Source organism: Populus nigra, chromosome 4 (genome assembly GCF_951802175.1).
Source record: "Populus nigra chromosome 4, ddPopNigr1.1, whole genome shotgun sequence".
NCBI classification, from domain to species: Eukaryota; Viridiplantae; Streptophyta; class Magnoliopsida; order Malpighiales; family Salicaceae; genus Populus; species Populus nigra.
The window spans coordinates 6062304-6079042 of NC_084855.1; the positions used below are offsets into that span (position 1 = coordinate 6062304).

The 16739-nt window shown below is 33.5% G+C and overlaps 2 protein-coding genes across 3 annotated transcripts; both read right to left on the reverse strand.

Annotated features, from left to right (window-relative positions):
* Positions 1–928: 928 nt before the first annotated feature.
* On the reverse strand, positions 929–3378 carry LOC133691640 (WAT1-related protein At1g44800-like). The gene is made up of 7 exons (XM_062112233.1): positions 3083–3378; positions 2929–2991; positions 2702–2818; positions 1963–2203; positions 1692–1850; positions 1448–1599; positions 929–1291 (listed from the first exon to the last, which is right to left on the reverse strand). The coding sequence occupies exons 1-7, from the start codon at positions 3292–3294 to the stop codon at positions 1060–1062; spliced, it is 1176 nt and encodes a 391-aa protein (XP_061968217.1). The 5' UTR covers positions 3295–3378; the 3' UTR covers positions 929–1059.
* A 10329-nt stretch (positions 3379–13707) lies between these two features.
* LOC133691638 (uncharacterized) lies at positions 13708–16484 on the reverse strand. Of its 2 annotated transcripts, XR_009841719.1 has the most exons (4): positions 16195–16484; positions 16008–16097; positions 14518–14644; positions 13708–14053 (listed from the first exon to the last, which is right to left on the reverse strand). XR_009841719.1 is itself a non-coding variant. In XM_062112231.1 (3 exons), the coding sequence occupies exons 1-3, from the start codon at positions 16435–16437 to the stop codon at positions 13976–13978; spliced, it is 411 nt and encodes a 136-aa protein (XP_061968215.1). In that variant the 5' UTR covers positions 16438–16483; the 3' UTR covers positions 13708–13975. The 2 variants fall into 2 exon arrangements, 1 of the variants encoding a protein (XP_061968215.1); XM_062112231.1 differs by lacking the exon at positions 14518–14644 and having other exon boundaries at positions 16195–16483.
* Between the last annotated feature and the right edge of the window lie 255 nt (positions 16485–16739).

A 16739-nucleotide genomic window follows, 5' to 3' on the forward strand; every position in this document is an offset into this window, starting at 1 on the left:
AAAAAATTTAGAAGGTATATTAAAATTTTAATGATAATACTATTGGTATTATAAAAAAATATTGACAAGATAAATCCAATAATATTAAAAAAAATTATAAACGGTAAATGAAGTGAGTTACTTCAATAATTCAAAGATGTCAGAATTCACTTGTTTTTAAGCTGCATATCATTGTTAATGATTTTTTTTTATGTTGTTGGATTTATCTCGCCGAGATCTTTTTAGTAATACTGGTGATGTTGTTATCAGAGTTTTAGAGTACCTCATTATCTTTTTTTTCTCTCTCTCTCTCTCTCCCCTCTTCTCTCTCTTTTTTTTTATTGATTTTTATTTTCAATAATTTTATAGAGAGTTAAATATTTTTTACACTATTATTTGATTTTTTTTACCATGCTAAAAACAAAACAAAAAAAACTCTCATTTCCTTGGCACCTTGTTGCTAGGACGAGGTTCGCTCTCTGTGATTCTGATGCTGTTATTCTCAACAGCCAATAAAATTCGCCTTGAGGCACTTGCTCACACCTGACCCCATGGGTGATACCCATAATAAAAGAAAGACGATATAAGATTCAGATTCTCGAGGAATACTCTGAGAGGCCATTTCTTAACAAGTAGGGTCGGCAAGCAGGTGTCCGAGATATATAAAGGTACTAAAATAAAAAAAAGTGCCAAAGAAAACAAGATGAATCTCTTGCAATCTTTATCTTCAAATGCAATTTTACCCTTTGGATTCTGACCTTCAAACACCAATACATTCTATCCACACCTCCTGGAACTTGATTCTTTCTTGTACCTGTTTCCTAAGCTTATGCAATTAAAGCAAACTGGCTAGACATGGATTCTTCATCATTTTCTTCCCCAGATATCTTGGAAATTAAGCACCGTTACAAAGTTTAATCAAACAGAAAAGAGTAACCAATAAGCAGAATTAAAGATCGAAAAGTGATTGATTTATCCCCATCTCAGCATACATCGAGTAAAGAGTGCTAGCTACTTTATTCGGAGGAGATGGATACAGATCAGGTGGGGGAGAGTGTGAGAAATCCTATAGTGGTCCTTCTAGTGATTGTAAATCTTTGGTGGAATTTGCTTGGACATTCCATTGTCAGGTCCTTGCGTGCTATTTGCAAAACTGGTCGACGATAGCCTGCTACTATCTTGGATTGGCAGCTGATCTTGGGGTCCACCTTTCTCATTTGTCAACTCCATTGTTGATGAGCTTATACTATCCTTGCTCTTACCCCACACCACAGTGTACAGGCCAAAAACTATTAAAACTGCTCCAATTATACTGCAACGCAAGACAAACAACAAATAATGTTACTAATTGAAATATATCCTCACCTGGACATCCTTCAATTACAATTGATAATAAAAAGAGATCGTGTAATGTGCTTGTCTAAGCCTAGAGTAAACAGTGTTGAAAGGAATCGAAGATATTATATACCTTCCAAGGCGGATTTGCTCCGATAGAACAACGGATCCAAGAGCTGCCGTGATGATCATGCAAAGAGGGCTAAAAGAAGTTACAAAGACGGGGCCTTTTTTCCTTATTACCACACCTTGCACATAATATGCAATTCCAGAACAAACCACTCCCTAATTACATGATTGAAAGTGTTAAGAAAGTGCTATCCATTATTATTATTATTCATCTGAAACTATAAATTAAAAAAGAAAAGGATACTCACGGAGTAAGCAGCAGCTAGAAGCCTAGAGTCAAAGCCTATTTTCCAGGCACTCATGTCACGTTCCATAACAAGTGACACAGCTGCACCTTCCACCATGCCCGTCATGCAAATCAATGCTGTGAGAGAAAGCTCTGCTGGGTATTTCTTCAAAGTAAAGGACTGGACCAAAATTGATGCATTATTCAGCAAGTTTTATTAACAACTTAAATATTCAAAGCTTTTTACCTATAAACTGTACAAATGTTGAGAAAAAGAAGAAGTGACTACTCACTTGCAATATGAAGAAACTTGCCCAGCCACAACAACTGGCTAGGAGCATTAGTGTTCCAGTAAGCCAATGCTGATTACCGGACGCATTGCTTGTGGTTCCACGGTGAGCTGCTCCTTGCGATCTTATAAAATCGATGATTGGACCTTTGTATAAGGTCATAACCATTGCTCCTGTGACCGTGATAACCGTCCCCACCACCTTGGCTGCGCTGTGTAGCTTCTTAAAGTTGACTGTCTCCAACCTGTTTATAATATACCATATTTAAACAAAACGTACAGTCGTTTAGCTAACTCTTCGATCCATTAGTTTGCTTCTCATGAATTTTCTTGAATTATGTCTGGCCATCTTTTTCAGTGCTATAGTACTGTCCTTTTGTGGTCATGTTTAAACATGTATCACGCTAATAATATCAAGAATGTTGTTTAAGTTACATGACTTTTTTTAGAAATATATAAAATCAAAAGGAACTGTACTTCAAATTATGCAATTTATATGGCTATCGACACACACACACACACACACATATATATATGAACCATGTGATAATTACGACATTAATTTCTTTGTAAAATATATTGATCACAAGTAAATCTGTGACGTGGCATGATGTGACAGGCACTAGCATACAATTAGTGGCCTGATTATGCCCAATAAAGCGTAACCACGCATACATTCTTTTCATTTGCATGATTTCCCTACAAAATGATGTGTGGTGAGGCAATTTGAAAGTTCCAGTCACCTGAAAATAAGTGCCATTATAAAGGTTATGGCAGGGAGGGCATTTACTGTAGCAGATGCAAATGTAGCTGAGGTGTACTTCATTCCCAGATAATACAAATTCTGATCAAGCACTGGCCTGGTAGTTTCCAATTAAATATATATAGTTAGATACACACAATTTAATTTACATTTATGAAGTATATATAGACACAAAGATGTAGGTATCGAGTTTTCAGGTGCATTTACTCAAGAAAACCAAGCGCCATTATCCTAAGGAAAATTGGGAGCGTCAACTTTGGCCTTATTTTCCTGCCAAAAAAGAAGAGGAAATAAATAACGATTAGAGTTAAGCAAGATTGCAAATGTGAGTCGGTCGTGGAGGCTTGTGGGAGATATAGACCTTTCGAGGACCAAGGCAAAAGGTGCGATAACAATCGTAGCAACTACATGACGGTACACAGCTAGTATGTAATGACTCATGCCATGCTTCAAAGAAACCATGGTGATGATGTACATTCCAGCATATCCAAATTGAAGGGAGACCATAGCCAAGTAAGGCTTAACTTTCTTGAGCCCTAGGTACAACTTCTCACATGGGGTTTGGTTTCCCATCTTTCTATGCAACTTCCTTGCTCTCTCTACACGTAGCTCACTCCCTCAATAACTCTCTCCTTGTATGCAAAGATTGGGATGATAAGTGGCTTTCTTATAGACAAGAAAAGCTAAAGTAACGCGATGCCAATATTTGTACTCTACGCCTAGGGCACTTACTCTCACTCCATTTTTTATAAGATTCTTTTATCCATTAGCAAAAAACATTATATATACCCCACGCAATCAACTAGATTAATCCTCGCATTGGCCTTACAAATTTGTTAATTTATTAGCAGTGCGGGTTTTAGACATTGACCATCGAATGAAATCAAGGTTTAGTGCTCGAGGATGATGTGTGTAGAGTTTGTGGTCTGTGTTAAAAATGGGTGCTTTGAAGAGTGGACACCATTTCTAAGAGATGTCTGATCTGATCGAATTGATCGATCATCCATCATCGGGTGATTCACCTGTGATTATTAATTTTAATTATTCTGACCTTAGTACTGGTAAAAAGGCCTGTGGAAATTAATTAATTAATTATGCTGCTAGAAATTAAATCGCTTAATTAGTATGAGGTACGTACGTAGGGGTTAGAAAATGGGGGTAGGGAGAGGTACCAAACAATATGATCCAGCAATATTACGTACAATATCCATGTTTTTTCATGATATGAGATATCTGGACGGTCGATTCCATAGCTATTCTTATTCCTTAGGCATATATTTGGACCCCGGACTCAACTAATAAAATCAATCGATGAGAGTTTTAGATGCTGCGTGCAAAAATCGCCTTTGAGTTTTGACAAGGCCTGTATATCCACGTTGATTAGGGTCCCATTTTTTTTTAAATAATAATAAAATGTCTTGCTAATTATATAATTAATTCCGGCTCCTTCAATTCCTTCTCTGGTATTTTGCGGTTTAGGAAAATTCATCAGAAAAGAAATCAATTAATGGTGGTGCTATCGTGTTTGGATTCCAACGAGAAAGAAAACAGGTTGGTGAAATCCCACCGAAGAAAAATGTCAAGCATTTGTGCATCTGAGCATATCTGAAACGATGGCATTAGTTAGGCTCGCATTTTCGAAAACATTTTCTTCCTGTAGACTACTGTGGCACTATCCGAAGATATGTGGCTATAGATTTTCGAAAACATCTCCCCTGCTGGTACATGAACGGTGAATTTCGTTTTATTATTTTTTTATATCCATGGCTATAAAGGCATAATATATAGAATACGTCTTACCTTATCGCGGGTGAAAAGGACCAAATGGGAAGGTGCGTAGTCAGGTTATGCGATACAAATCCAAACGACTTGGGGCCAATTTCTTTAAAGGGGGAGGATAAATATTACAATAACTGCATTGCATAGTTGAAGATTGGTTTTTTCCATTATTAATTGGTCCCTCCACTCCTTGAATTGCTCCCTATAATGTTTTTTTCTTTTTTTGGGAAGGGGGGCCGACCTTCTATCCTTGCAATTGGTTTTTCCATTGTCGAATTCGTACTGACACATATATAGTTTGCGGAAAAGGATGGAAAGGAAGATGAAAATTGGAAGCAAATTGACTGATAGAGAGGTGTGAAATTGATAGATGATTTTTCGATCGGTGGATATCAAGTGATGGTAACTTTTTTATGGTGATTGCACAATGGTGCTGGTATTCTTTCTAAGAAAAGAAATTTACGCATGGTTTTATATATAGAGTTTTGAAACTTAAACTCCAATTCCTAGCTGACTCGATACAAGACTATAGTTATAGATTAAAAGTGTCGTTCCCGAATTTTTTATTAAAAAAAAATTGTTTTGACAAGATTTTTTTTAAAAAATAAATCAATGGATTAATGGTTAGGTTTTGATCAAGTTAGACAATCAATCCAGATCAACTTAGATTTTTAACTGAATTATCTAAATTTTTCCATGTTAACCATGTCCCAAATTAACTCACTTGAACTTTTATATATTCCATCAAAAATTCAATAATGTTTTTTATGTATTTTTTATCCCAAGTTATAAACTCCATAATTTTTTATAACCTTCAATCAACAATCTTAATATTTATCCCATTATCTAAGATTTTTTTAAGTTGTACATAAGCTCAAACTCCTGTTTTTTTTTCCTTCAATAAAATGACTATTGTAATTTTTTTCATAATTATAACAATTAATAGTTCAACTAATTAATTATCCACCACCTAATTCAAGATATAAATACATATGCATAATAGAAGATATTCAAGATGAGTACCATAAAATTACAACAAAGAGATCTGCAATGAATGAAAATTAACAGAAACAATTTCGTTTTCATCCCTTTCCACTTTTAATCAACTCAAGTTAATACATCTTATATATTATTTAATTTAAGTCGGTCCAGTATTTTTACCTATGCTTGGCCGAGCCACTTGTTCATAAAAGGAACAATTCATTATTTTTACCCATGCTTGGCCGAAACCCATGGGTGGGTAGTGAGGGAGGGATTTTTATTCCTTCCATTCTTGGAAATGAGTCATTGCCCAACCTTATTTCATACATACAAACATTAATCAAACATAAAAACACTGTGGGAAATCCAAGACTCCCTTCAATTCCCCTCTCCTTTCCTTTTCAAAACCCTAACCTTTAGATTTTCTTCAAAATCATTCACCAAATCTCTCAATTTCTCCTTTTGAACAATTGTCTATTAATTACATATTGACCCCTTGTAATTTCACATTTTCCTTTTTACCACTACTTTTCCTTCTTATGTTATTATGCCGTAACACCTTTTCCTTCCTTTAGTTTCATCGATCCCTCTCTTTATGTTTAAAGTTGTTTTATTTAGTCTAATCAAAAAATCTTTTTTTTTGGCTCGGGATAGGTTTTAATTGATTTTTTATAATTAAATCTTATAATTTTTTTTATTTTTTTAATAAAATTATCTCGATGTCATGTTTCAAGACACGGGTTGAATTGTAAAAATAATCTGAAGCCCAAGTTTAATTGTTTTTTCAGTTGCTTTTCTTTATTAAAAATGATTTTTAAAAAGTTTTGCTTTTCAACCTTTGTTAGTTTAATATTTTAGCTTTGAATTTTATTCAATTTGCTTGTACAAAATTATTTTAGCCTCACAACTAGAGCAAATATTTGATAGGTTAATAAGGATTGATTCAGATTAATTTTTTATTTATTTTTATATTTTTATTTAGCAATTGATTTTATTAGAATTGAGCTTTAGATTTTTTTTCATTTTTTATTAGGATATCCAATTCTCATATAATTTTTTTTATTATTATCAAATAAGATCATGAAACCCTTTAAAAAATATTGGGATGATACATTTCCATGATATATAGGCAGTTCGCTTTTATAATTAATTGTTGCTAATTCTTTTTATTTGGTTTATCTACTATTATCGTGTATATTTTTATTATATTATTAAATTAACTTAGTTTGCTAAACTCATTTTAATTAACGATCCAAGTTTAGAATTTTTTTTTTATTTTCTTTAAAATGCTACGTGTTTTTTTAAGTAAAAAATAACAACACCTACACTCTTTTTTCATATTGAAAAGATAAAAAAGCTTCATCTCGGCTAATCAAACTGGTAATTAGTAAATATTTTTTGGAAAAAAAAACTTTCTAGAATGAAGGGAGGAAAATCTTCTTAACCTCCAAGTCCCTCCCTTTCATTAAAATGCCCCCCCTTCCCTGTATAAGAAAAATCTAGAAGGAAGAAAGAGGGATAACGGAGGAGGCGAGGTGAAGAGAATATTTTTTTTATAAATTGAAGTTAAATTTATGACAATATCCGATACCAAAACTTCTCGTTCCCATCCTCCAATCACCCAAAGAGAAAATTTTAATTTTTATTCATCTAGTTGCAAATCCAAATAAATAGAGTTTATTTTTCATCCCCTCTCTCCTAAGATTCTCGAACGCATTGGTGACGTCATTTTTTTACAAGAAGAATTTAAATTTTCTTTTGCTTTTTATTTATATCTTAATTTTTTATATATATATTTTTAAAACAATAAAATGGCGAAGCACCAATTATTAATTAGATTACTTTTATTGACTAACCACCATATATCTCGTCCATCTATTAATATTAAATATTTATTCAATAATTTTTTTCACATGTTGCAATTTTATTGATCAATTCTCTCTCTCTCTCTTTCTAATTATCAATTCTTAATTTCTAAAGCGTTAGCGGATGACGAGTTTTATTGAACACAAATTTATTACACAATGCGATAATATATTAATTATTGCTGGAGGGGTTTAATAAAATATTTTTTACTAATTGAGAGACGAATTATATCATGGCCTGTAAACATTGCATGACATACAAGGACTCATTAAATTAAACTGGGTACGTAAAATCAATTGACCTTTTTTATATAAAATATTTAATGGGATTTTTTGTGAACCAAAAGAAAAAAATCAATTAAGTGTTGATCTGATCTTAAAAAAATTAATCATGTGGGTGTCAATTAATTAGTTTGCTTAATAAGATTATTTGGTGATGTTTTATTGTTAATAAGATCACTTGATTCGGTGATATTTAAAAAAACCGATAATGTAATACACACACACACACTCTATTCGAATGGATTACTAAGAACATGAAGAAATCACTTTCAGCCTAATCAGTGGATTCAAAATAAAAAAGGAAGATGTTTATTTATTGAAAATCATATAAAATAATATCATATATAGAGATTTAAATATTATCTTCTCACCTCCCAATTTTATATTCATATTCTTGCAACTGACAGAAACCCATGAAGGGAAATGCTGGCATACATGTTTCCACTCATTTCCAATCAGGGCTGGCATTTTGATTCTCATCTCCGCTAGATGTCCTTCGGGTCCACAGAGTATAGTATTTGATGGCATTTTTATTCGTCTTCGTCGAACCGGAAACCCTTCCCTTCCCCCCCCGCCAAACTCGTAGATGTCCAGCAAGTGATATATATATATATATATTACATCGAAAGCTGCATTTTCTAGGGAATATAATTAGGCAGTGCTATAAAAAATAAAGAACATAATTCCTTCAGTCTGAGAAATATTCTGTTCAGCTCGGATCGAGCTGGTACGTACATGTCTTCGAATTGTCTCTGCACATGGCCATATCACTGTAATTCGAGAGAAAAAAAACTCCAGCAGGGACACAATGCGAAAACACGCGTTTATTACATTGAAGTCGAATTAAAGTAAACAAAATAAAATGGCTTCGAATGATAGCATAAAATCACGAAAGGGCTTAATTAAAACCATCGAACTGTCAATAATCTGAACTTCTAAAGGCAGTTTCAATCGGAGAAATGAACAATTAATCCGAAAGAGAAATAATAACCAACTAATTAATGTTGCAAGGAATAGATTAATATTTTAAAAAATTATTACATAAAATTAGGTTTACCTCATCATGTGACATGATCACTCATAATGGGTACTTTATGTAAAGAACCTCACTCATAGACTATGCTAATAATATACGCAGAATATATACACAAACGAAATCATGTGAAATGCATGTATCATCATGTGACATGATCAATCATAGTGGGCACTTTACAAACAAATCCTTCCAGAACAAAAAATGTTTAGAAATAAAAAAAAATATATAACAATTTCTCCATTATTTATGGCCCGAGTCCAGTACTTCCCTTCAGAAGACCAATCATAACGTGCGACACTTGTATATAATGATGATGCTGAAATTGCAAAACACCATTGATAGTTTTTTGGAGTGCTTGGTCTATTGTTGAGCAACACTGCCTGCCGTCACTAACGCACCAAGAAATTGGCTTTCTATTGAAACAACAGCTAAAAAAGCCCCACCATGGCCACATTTTTTGGTGTCTGCTGTGGCTTCCTGCATGCCATGGTATGGTTCACAAATTATGAACTCGATCACAGATTACAAAAATATACAGGATCCGAATTAGGAAATGAAGTATGTATATTCTGCCTTGCTGATAGTCAGAGAAGGCTGGCAAGGACCGGACCCCAAAAAAATAATAATCCTGACTTTAATTAATATAAGATTTTAAAGTAAAAACTAGTAAGATTTAAGCTAGAAAAATCTTCTAATCTGGAACCCTAAAAAAATCTCCAGGCTCAGCCCCTGTGGTAGCAATATCGGGCAGTTCCAGATCACTCTTGCCTTCGGTGGTAGAGAGTTCTGGCCTGGCCTGGTGTAGTCCTTGCTCTTACCCCACACAACAGAATATATATACGCCAATATTTGCGATTCTGATGCCTCCAATAATACTGCGATCTAATCAAAGGAACTACTATCATTTAACAAAATAGATAATCACGTGTACAATAAAAAATTGTATAAGATACACCTGCTATGTAAAATTCGGAAAAGGTTTGAGGCATTGCTGCATAATTAAGCCAGCCTTTTACCATTTATGACTCAAACAGAAAATTAAAAAATAATAAATAGAAATACATGTTTGGACCATGTAAATATTTAACAAATTCCCACCGATAGAATGATATAATGTAAACAAAGGATTAAATGAAGAATTATTTTTAATTATGGTGGTAGAATTCTAAGATTTTAAATCTCAGGGATGGATTTTGCTTAGTTGTGCTTAAATCAATATTGCACCAATTGCCAATTAACCTTGCGATATATTCTACCTCCTTACTTTAAAAAGGGTGGAATTGGATATAGTTAGATTAGTTCTCAGATATGATTTATATTATTTTTTAATATATTTTTTTAAGTGAAAATATTTTAAACTTGAAACTTGTATATACTCACATTACTTTATGCTTAATTTTTATTAAATAAATAAGAATGGTAAGATTCAAACTCATGATCGCTTGACCATCAAAGCTCTGATATCATGTCAAAAAATCAGTTTAACCAAATAATTTAAGCTGTTAGGTTAAATTTTAAAATATAATTTATATTATTTTCTAAAATCTATCACACAATTTTACTATGAAGTGAACATAAAAGAGTTGTGTGTCGATTAACCAAAAAAAATAAAAATAATTACCAAACTTGACCGGGTGGTTTGCTTAAATTACATGATCAATCAAGGGGCATACATTCCATGATGAAGTTTCTCGGCTAAAATGACAGACCCAAGGGCAGCGACAAGGATCATGCATAGGGGATTAAAAGCTGTAACAAATACTGGGCCTCTTGTCTTCATCACGTGACCTTGCACATGATAAGCGATTCCAGAGGCAACAATCCCCTGAAACACCCAGACTCGATGCCCGTTAACTCACCGATCACCGTTAATTGCACATGGACAAAGTTCTGAAGGAATAAAGTGTTCTGTCTCAGTTAACTAGGCCAGGAAGGGATCGGTCCAACATTATATTTTAGGTGCTGACTTACTGTATAAAGGGGAGTGAAGAGCCTAGTGTACCACGCAACGGCCCATGCACTAGGGTGGGGTGGGACAACAAGTGCTGTGGATAAACTTTGCATGCCTGCCCGCCAAGCATATCAGGCAGAAAAAATAAAAAAAAAAGTTAATTGAAAAAATCAAACTCATAAATTTTATTTTTAAAAAATATAATTAAAAAATCAAAAAAATAATTTTACACTCAAATCAAACCAAACCTACTCATTTAAAACCTAAACTCAAACTAATTACAAATACAGCTTGCATTTAGCGTACAAGATAATGATAAGATAAAAAAAATATCTTAATAAAACTTCTCTTATCTCTTATCAAATAGATATTATTATACTAAAATCAATTGTTTTAATATTTGAAATTGGTGTCAATCGACACTTTCTCTCTTAATCATTGAAATATAATAACTATTTTTAAAAAAATTAGAAACTGAAAAATAAAAAATAAAAAATAAAAAATATATTTTTTTCCCAAATAAAATCCAATTCAATAATAAAACCAAATGAGTTTGAATCTGAAAGAAAACGAAACATTTTTAGTTCCTTAAAAATCACAGGTACATCCATACGTGCTTGTGTACTTAAAGAGAATTGGTGAGCTGACATCAGACAATGAAGTTGTTCAGTTGGGCTCTCTGTTTTTACTCCTTATTTTTTTAACAGCTACACTACAATGATATTACAAGTGCATTTTAACAAAATGAACAAAAATCGCAGTTGTTTTTTGTTTCGGCAAATATAATACGTAGATTATAGGCGATGGTCCAGAGAACATATCACAGTACGTGGTTTGTATAATTTGAAAGTAATTCCGCTGAAAAATCCAAATTGATTTTCTTTAGTTATGCAACCTTAATTAAGAAGGGAAGGGAGAGAAGGAAAGGGTAGAGATTGAAAAAATAAAATAAAATTGACATGACAATTGTTATTTGTGTTATATTATATATGAGAAAATTTTTGTTCTTTTGTTCTTTTATTATTTTTGTTTGATCCCAGATATAAAGTGTAATTTTTTATAATTTATTATTTAAAATTAAATTTTTTAAAATTTAAGCTTCTTGATTGAACTCAGTTCTGTAATTTCACAAGTTACAATTTTTAGAGATTAACTTAAGTAGACAATTTTTAGAGATTAACTTAAGTAGCTAAAATAACTTGTTTTTTTTTCATAAAGATTTTTTTTTATTTTGCATTAAAAACCTAATTTTTTAAAACCATAACTGCAAAAAATAATACAATACCAAACACACATTAGCGAATGATTGATCACTTTCAACACTTTTTATTAATTTAAATAAGACCAAACTTTTATTTTCTTTTTTTCCCCCGACTTGGATTGCTTGCGCATGGCGCAGAAGATCAATATAGAGTAAAAAATTCACACTGGAGATGGAACTGGACGTAGTCTTACATGCCATGAACCCACCCACCTTGACAGATAACAGAAATGGATCGTTTTTTAGACGGTCAGATGAGAGAGATCATTGATTGAACGGCAATGGTGTGGTAGCTATCCAACTTGTCCCAGAGCGATGCCTATAGCCTAACCTTTCGACTGTAACTCTGATTTGAAAAAACAGTGGATGTTATAGCTCGATGATATTTGATATATTACAATAGTAGACAGTAAATATTCATCAGATAAAAAAGAAAAAAAAAGGGGGGGTTGTGTATCATTTAGTAATTTTTCATCTAAATTGTTCAAAGATCAATTCCGTGAACTAGTTAAAAGGATTTTTTGTTTTTTAAAAATACTTTTAAAAAAATTTAAAATTTATTTATTTATTTCTTTACTTCAAATTAATAGTTTTTTTGATATTTTCATACCATTTTAATATTCTAATATTAAAAATAATTTTTTTAAAATATAAAAATAATTTACAAATCAATCATAACTACACCCCCAAAACTTATTGTAATCACTAGCCAAAGTTATTAAACCAACTTCTATTATAAGAGCTTTCTTTCTTTCTCTCTTTCTTCGGTCTAAGAGCTTCCCCATCACAAACCAGGGAAAACTAATTAAAAGTAAACATCGTGCATGGAAAAGGACATGTTAATGGGGTTAGGCCACCCAGACCATATTTTATACATAAACATATTAGCTTTATAGAATTTATTTTCTATGTTATATATGCATTAAACCCATTCGTATGTTTGTTAGTTGGAAGATTAAATACATTAGTCCTAATAATTCAACAACTGTGAAGGATATATAAAAAGAAATCAGGACACTTTGAAATAAATTGATATAAAGGGGAGAAGAAAATCTGTCTTCTTATCACAAAGCACAAAAGCAGTCAAATGTGCTTCCTTTATGCATGTTGAAGTCCCTGTAGTCTAATTCAAGGTGAAGGATCTTTGAAGATTATACTAAAATGAATCCTACCTGCTTTCCCTCGGTTAAGGAAATGAAAGTGCTAGCAGGGCCATGTATTCAAACACATTTATTAATATCAACTTGCAAAGGAGGTGCAGAGGATAATGTAATCTTATGAAGGGAGATAGCAACATAATCCTAGCAAATGTCGAGAACCTTTGTGCTAATGGAGTGCCCTCTTTAATACAAACAGTGATTAAGCAAGTATCATTCGAGGCACCCCTGTCTAATCATGGAAATCTCAAGAGGCCCGTTCTTATATTTCAGTGATGATATGACATTGTGACTAGATAAATGGAGAGGTTCACTTTACTGGTCAGATTCGTCTAAAGTGCTTCCATTTAACAATTGAATAACCCAGTTGCTTGATTGAGATCCTTGTTATTAAGAAATTACTAACTTAGCCGGAACAAATAAATAAAAGAGCATACAACTAAATAAAACACTTTCCAATTGGAACGCCATGAATCACATGAATATTAGTTAATAACTATGATGCCAGAACACCTTTATATTTTCTTTTATTTTGCCAGATGATGTATGAGCATTAAACAGGCGCAATTTTACATTTCCACAAAGGTTTTCAAGGTTTCACAGCCTTGGCATGCAATACTTAGCAGAAAATGAGGGCAGATATATGATAAGAAATAGACAATGGTGTGTCTCAATGAATAGAAAATGGTGGTTTGCAAATCACCAAGATATTGATAGCATTAACTAGTTTTCTTTCAGTAGAGGAACATAATTAAACGCCATGTGATCAGTTCTGATGGCAAAATTAAGAGTGCCTTTTGGAGATCATTATTGATGAATTCAAAATTCATTTGAACATAAGCTATTAAAGGTATTTTATGTCCAGTCTTTTCTGACAAGATACATTGTCCCATGCAATAACAAATTTCACACCAGCTAGAATTTTAATTATGTAGAGGAACCTTATTGGATCAAAGCAGCTGCTATCTTTTTGTGGACGAGCTCCACTCCAAGTCGAGGAGATATTCTGGGTAAAGTTTCCTGGAAGAAAGAGAGATTGGCTTAAGATGCAAGAGCATATCCATTTCTAAAACCATTCAGGACAGCAATAAATGGGGCATCCGACAGGTTGATTGATATGAAGGAGACTACTCACAAGAAACTACCAACATTATTAGGCACTAAATTAATATTCTATAAAATTGTAAGACAAAGGTAAGTGTGATTTGAGTGCCAACGGGATCCCACCATTTTAAGCAAATCACTAGGTTGAACAGAATCCAGCTTGCCAAATGCAAACAACAATCTCTAGAATCTTGAACAATGCCCATTAGCAGGGCTAAAAGCCAGATGTGAAAGAGAAACAGTCAAATGATAAGTTTTAATCTGAATCTCCCTTTGACAAACAGCACGTGGATCAGGATAGATGTGTATGCATGTGGAACTGATGGGCGTGAGAAATAGGACCAGTATAAAAGCTTAAAAAGAAGAACAAAAGATGTCACCTGAAAGTACTCTCACACAAAGACCGGGAGAAGTAAATTGTAATGAAGGGGGGGTGGGGGGGACAGAACATATTTCATCATCATTATTTTCGTGTGCAAAACACAACTTTGTCATTTGCCAATGTCACTGTATATAAACAAAACATAGATGGTTTCAATGTCAACATGATTAGTTAAAAATTAAATGAAAATGAAAGTCTGTCAATAATCCTTTTCCACAGCAGTATGAAGATAGTATCTAAATGAAGGACTTGCTTGTCGATTATACTACAAATCAACACAGATTTTGTCCAACGTTCCAGGAAATAGCTACCATTATATGTCATTAAGATCATTTGTCGCACACTGCAATAAAGAAGTCCATTTCTCGATGCTTATAATTCATACAATATTTAAGCTTTGAGAACTCTCAATTGATTATTTTGACCAGTCATAAAACTAGAAAAGCTCAGTGGTCTTTATAAAAGTTTAACCATTGAACAAAGTCCTTGGAGACAAAGTTGTGGAACCTTAATTTTTTAACAAACAGTAGCTGCCAGCCACGACCATTTTTTTGTTACCAAAATGCTAAAGTTTGGCACTATCAAGTCTCCTTCCACCTCTCCTATAAGCTTCGAACTTTATGAATCAATATTATCTTTAGAGCACCTATTCTCATCATTACCATCTTCTGTTGCATAGGTCACTCAACGAAGAGGACATAACATAGAGAGGTGAACCTATCCCCCACTTCGGAAACATAGCTTTTATCATCGATTATGACCTCCAAAATTATGGATTGACCTGGTGAGGTTTCCACTATTGTTGGTGAATGATTGGTGTCAATTTAAACAAAGTGGTTTGATTAGCAATACAACATATTATGTCCCCTCCAAGTCCATAAATGAAACCCTGTTTCACTATCTTCATTTTCATCCTGTAAAATCCTTTATCCCTATGAAAAAAATCTCCCATGCAAGTGTTTTCCTTCCATCCCAAATAGCTTTTAAGTCTTTCCCACCTATTAGCTTAGGAATTCTACTTCACCACATCGACGCTGCCAAATTGCAGTTCTTTTTTCTCTCTAAGACGATAATTATATATGCCTAAACTTTCTACTCTACAAATGAAATTTTTTAATTTATTTGTCCACTCAAATAGAGCACTGAACTTCTAATTTGACGCCTGACCCGAAAACAAAACCTAGTTCTCTCTAGACAATGGTTGCCCTACCGGCTACTTATACATGAAAGTGACCAAAACTTAACTCAAATTGGAGTAATACGGACGAAGAAACACAACTACTTATACATGAAAGTGACCAAAACTTAACTCAAATTGGAGTAATACGGACGAAGAAACACAACTACTTATACATGAAAGTGACCAAAACTTAACTCAAATTGGAGTAATACGGACGAAGAAACACAACACATGTCCATTAAAAAAATCACCACAAACTTGAAGCTTAAAATTAATAATTAATAAAGGGGGTGAAATAAACAACTAACCTCGGTGCCATCAGAGAGTACTTTGGCCAAAACGGGTATCTCATACTGGTAAGCCCTCTCCCATTCAGGATTGCTGGTAATATCCCTTACCTGATAATATTAAGAATTATATAAAGTCTCATTAGCATACATATTCGTAAGAATGAAAAAAGAGAGAAAGGAGGGTGGTGAAATCAAGTGGGATAACCTGTAAATCAACATCATGAAGGGAATGAGGACCAGAGAGCAAGAATGCCGCCTGGAGCTTCTCTTTGAGGCCATCACACAAACAACATCCAGGCTTTGAATAAAGAATCAGTTTTCTTCTACTTGCTGATGAAGAAGAAGAACAGAAAGCCAAAGGAGTGAAGACCCATTTCGGCTTCTTTCTTATCAACAGGGGTATTGAGGATGGTTTTGTTGCCACTGCTGCTATTGTTGCAATAGCCATTGCTGTAAATCCTCTTTGTCTGTGTCGGATGATTTCCGCTCTCCAGAATTTTTGTTAGGCCAGTTATTGCTTCAGGAGATTGATAGGCCCATCCCATAAGGGCTCTTGTGGTCAGGCCCATAATACCTCCAGTCCAAAACTTACAGTTCATTGAGGCCCATGATCACTCTCAACGTCATGTTATGTCCCACTTGCGGCCGGATGAAAACTAAAAGGCTTTAGAGTATTACCGTGGATGTAGAGAAAATTGACTATTCACCACAACACTGACACTCCAGGCCTTTGTTTTTTATTATTATTAT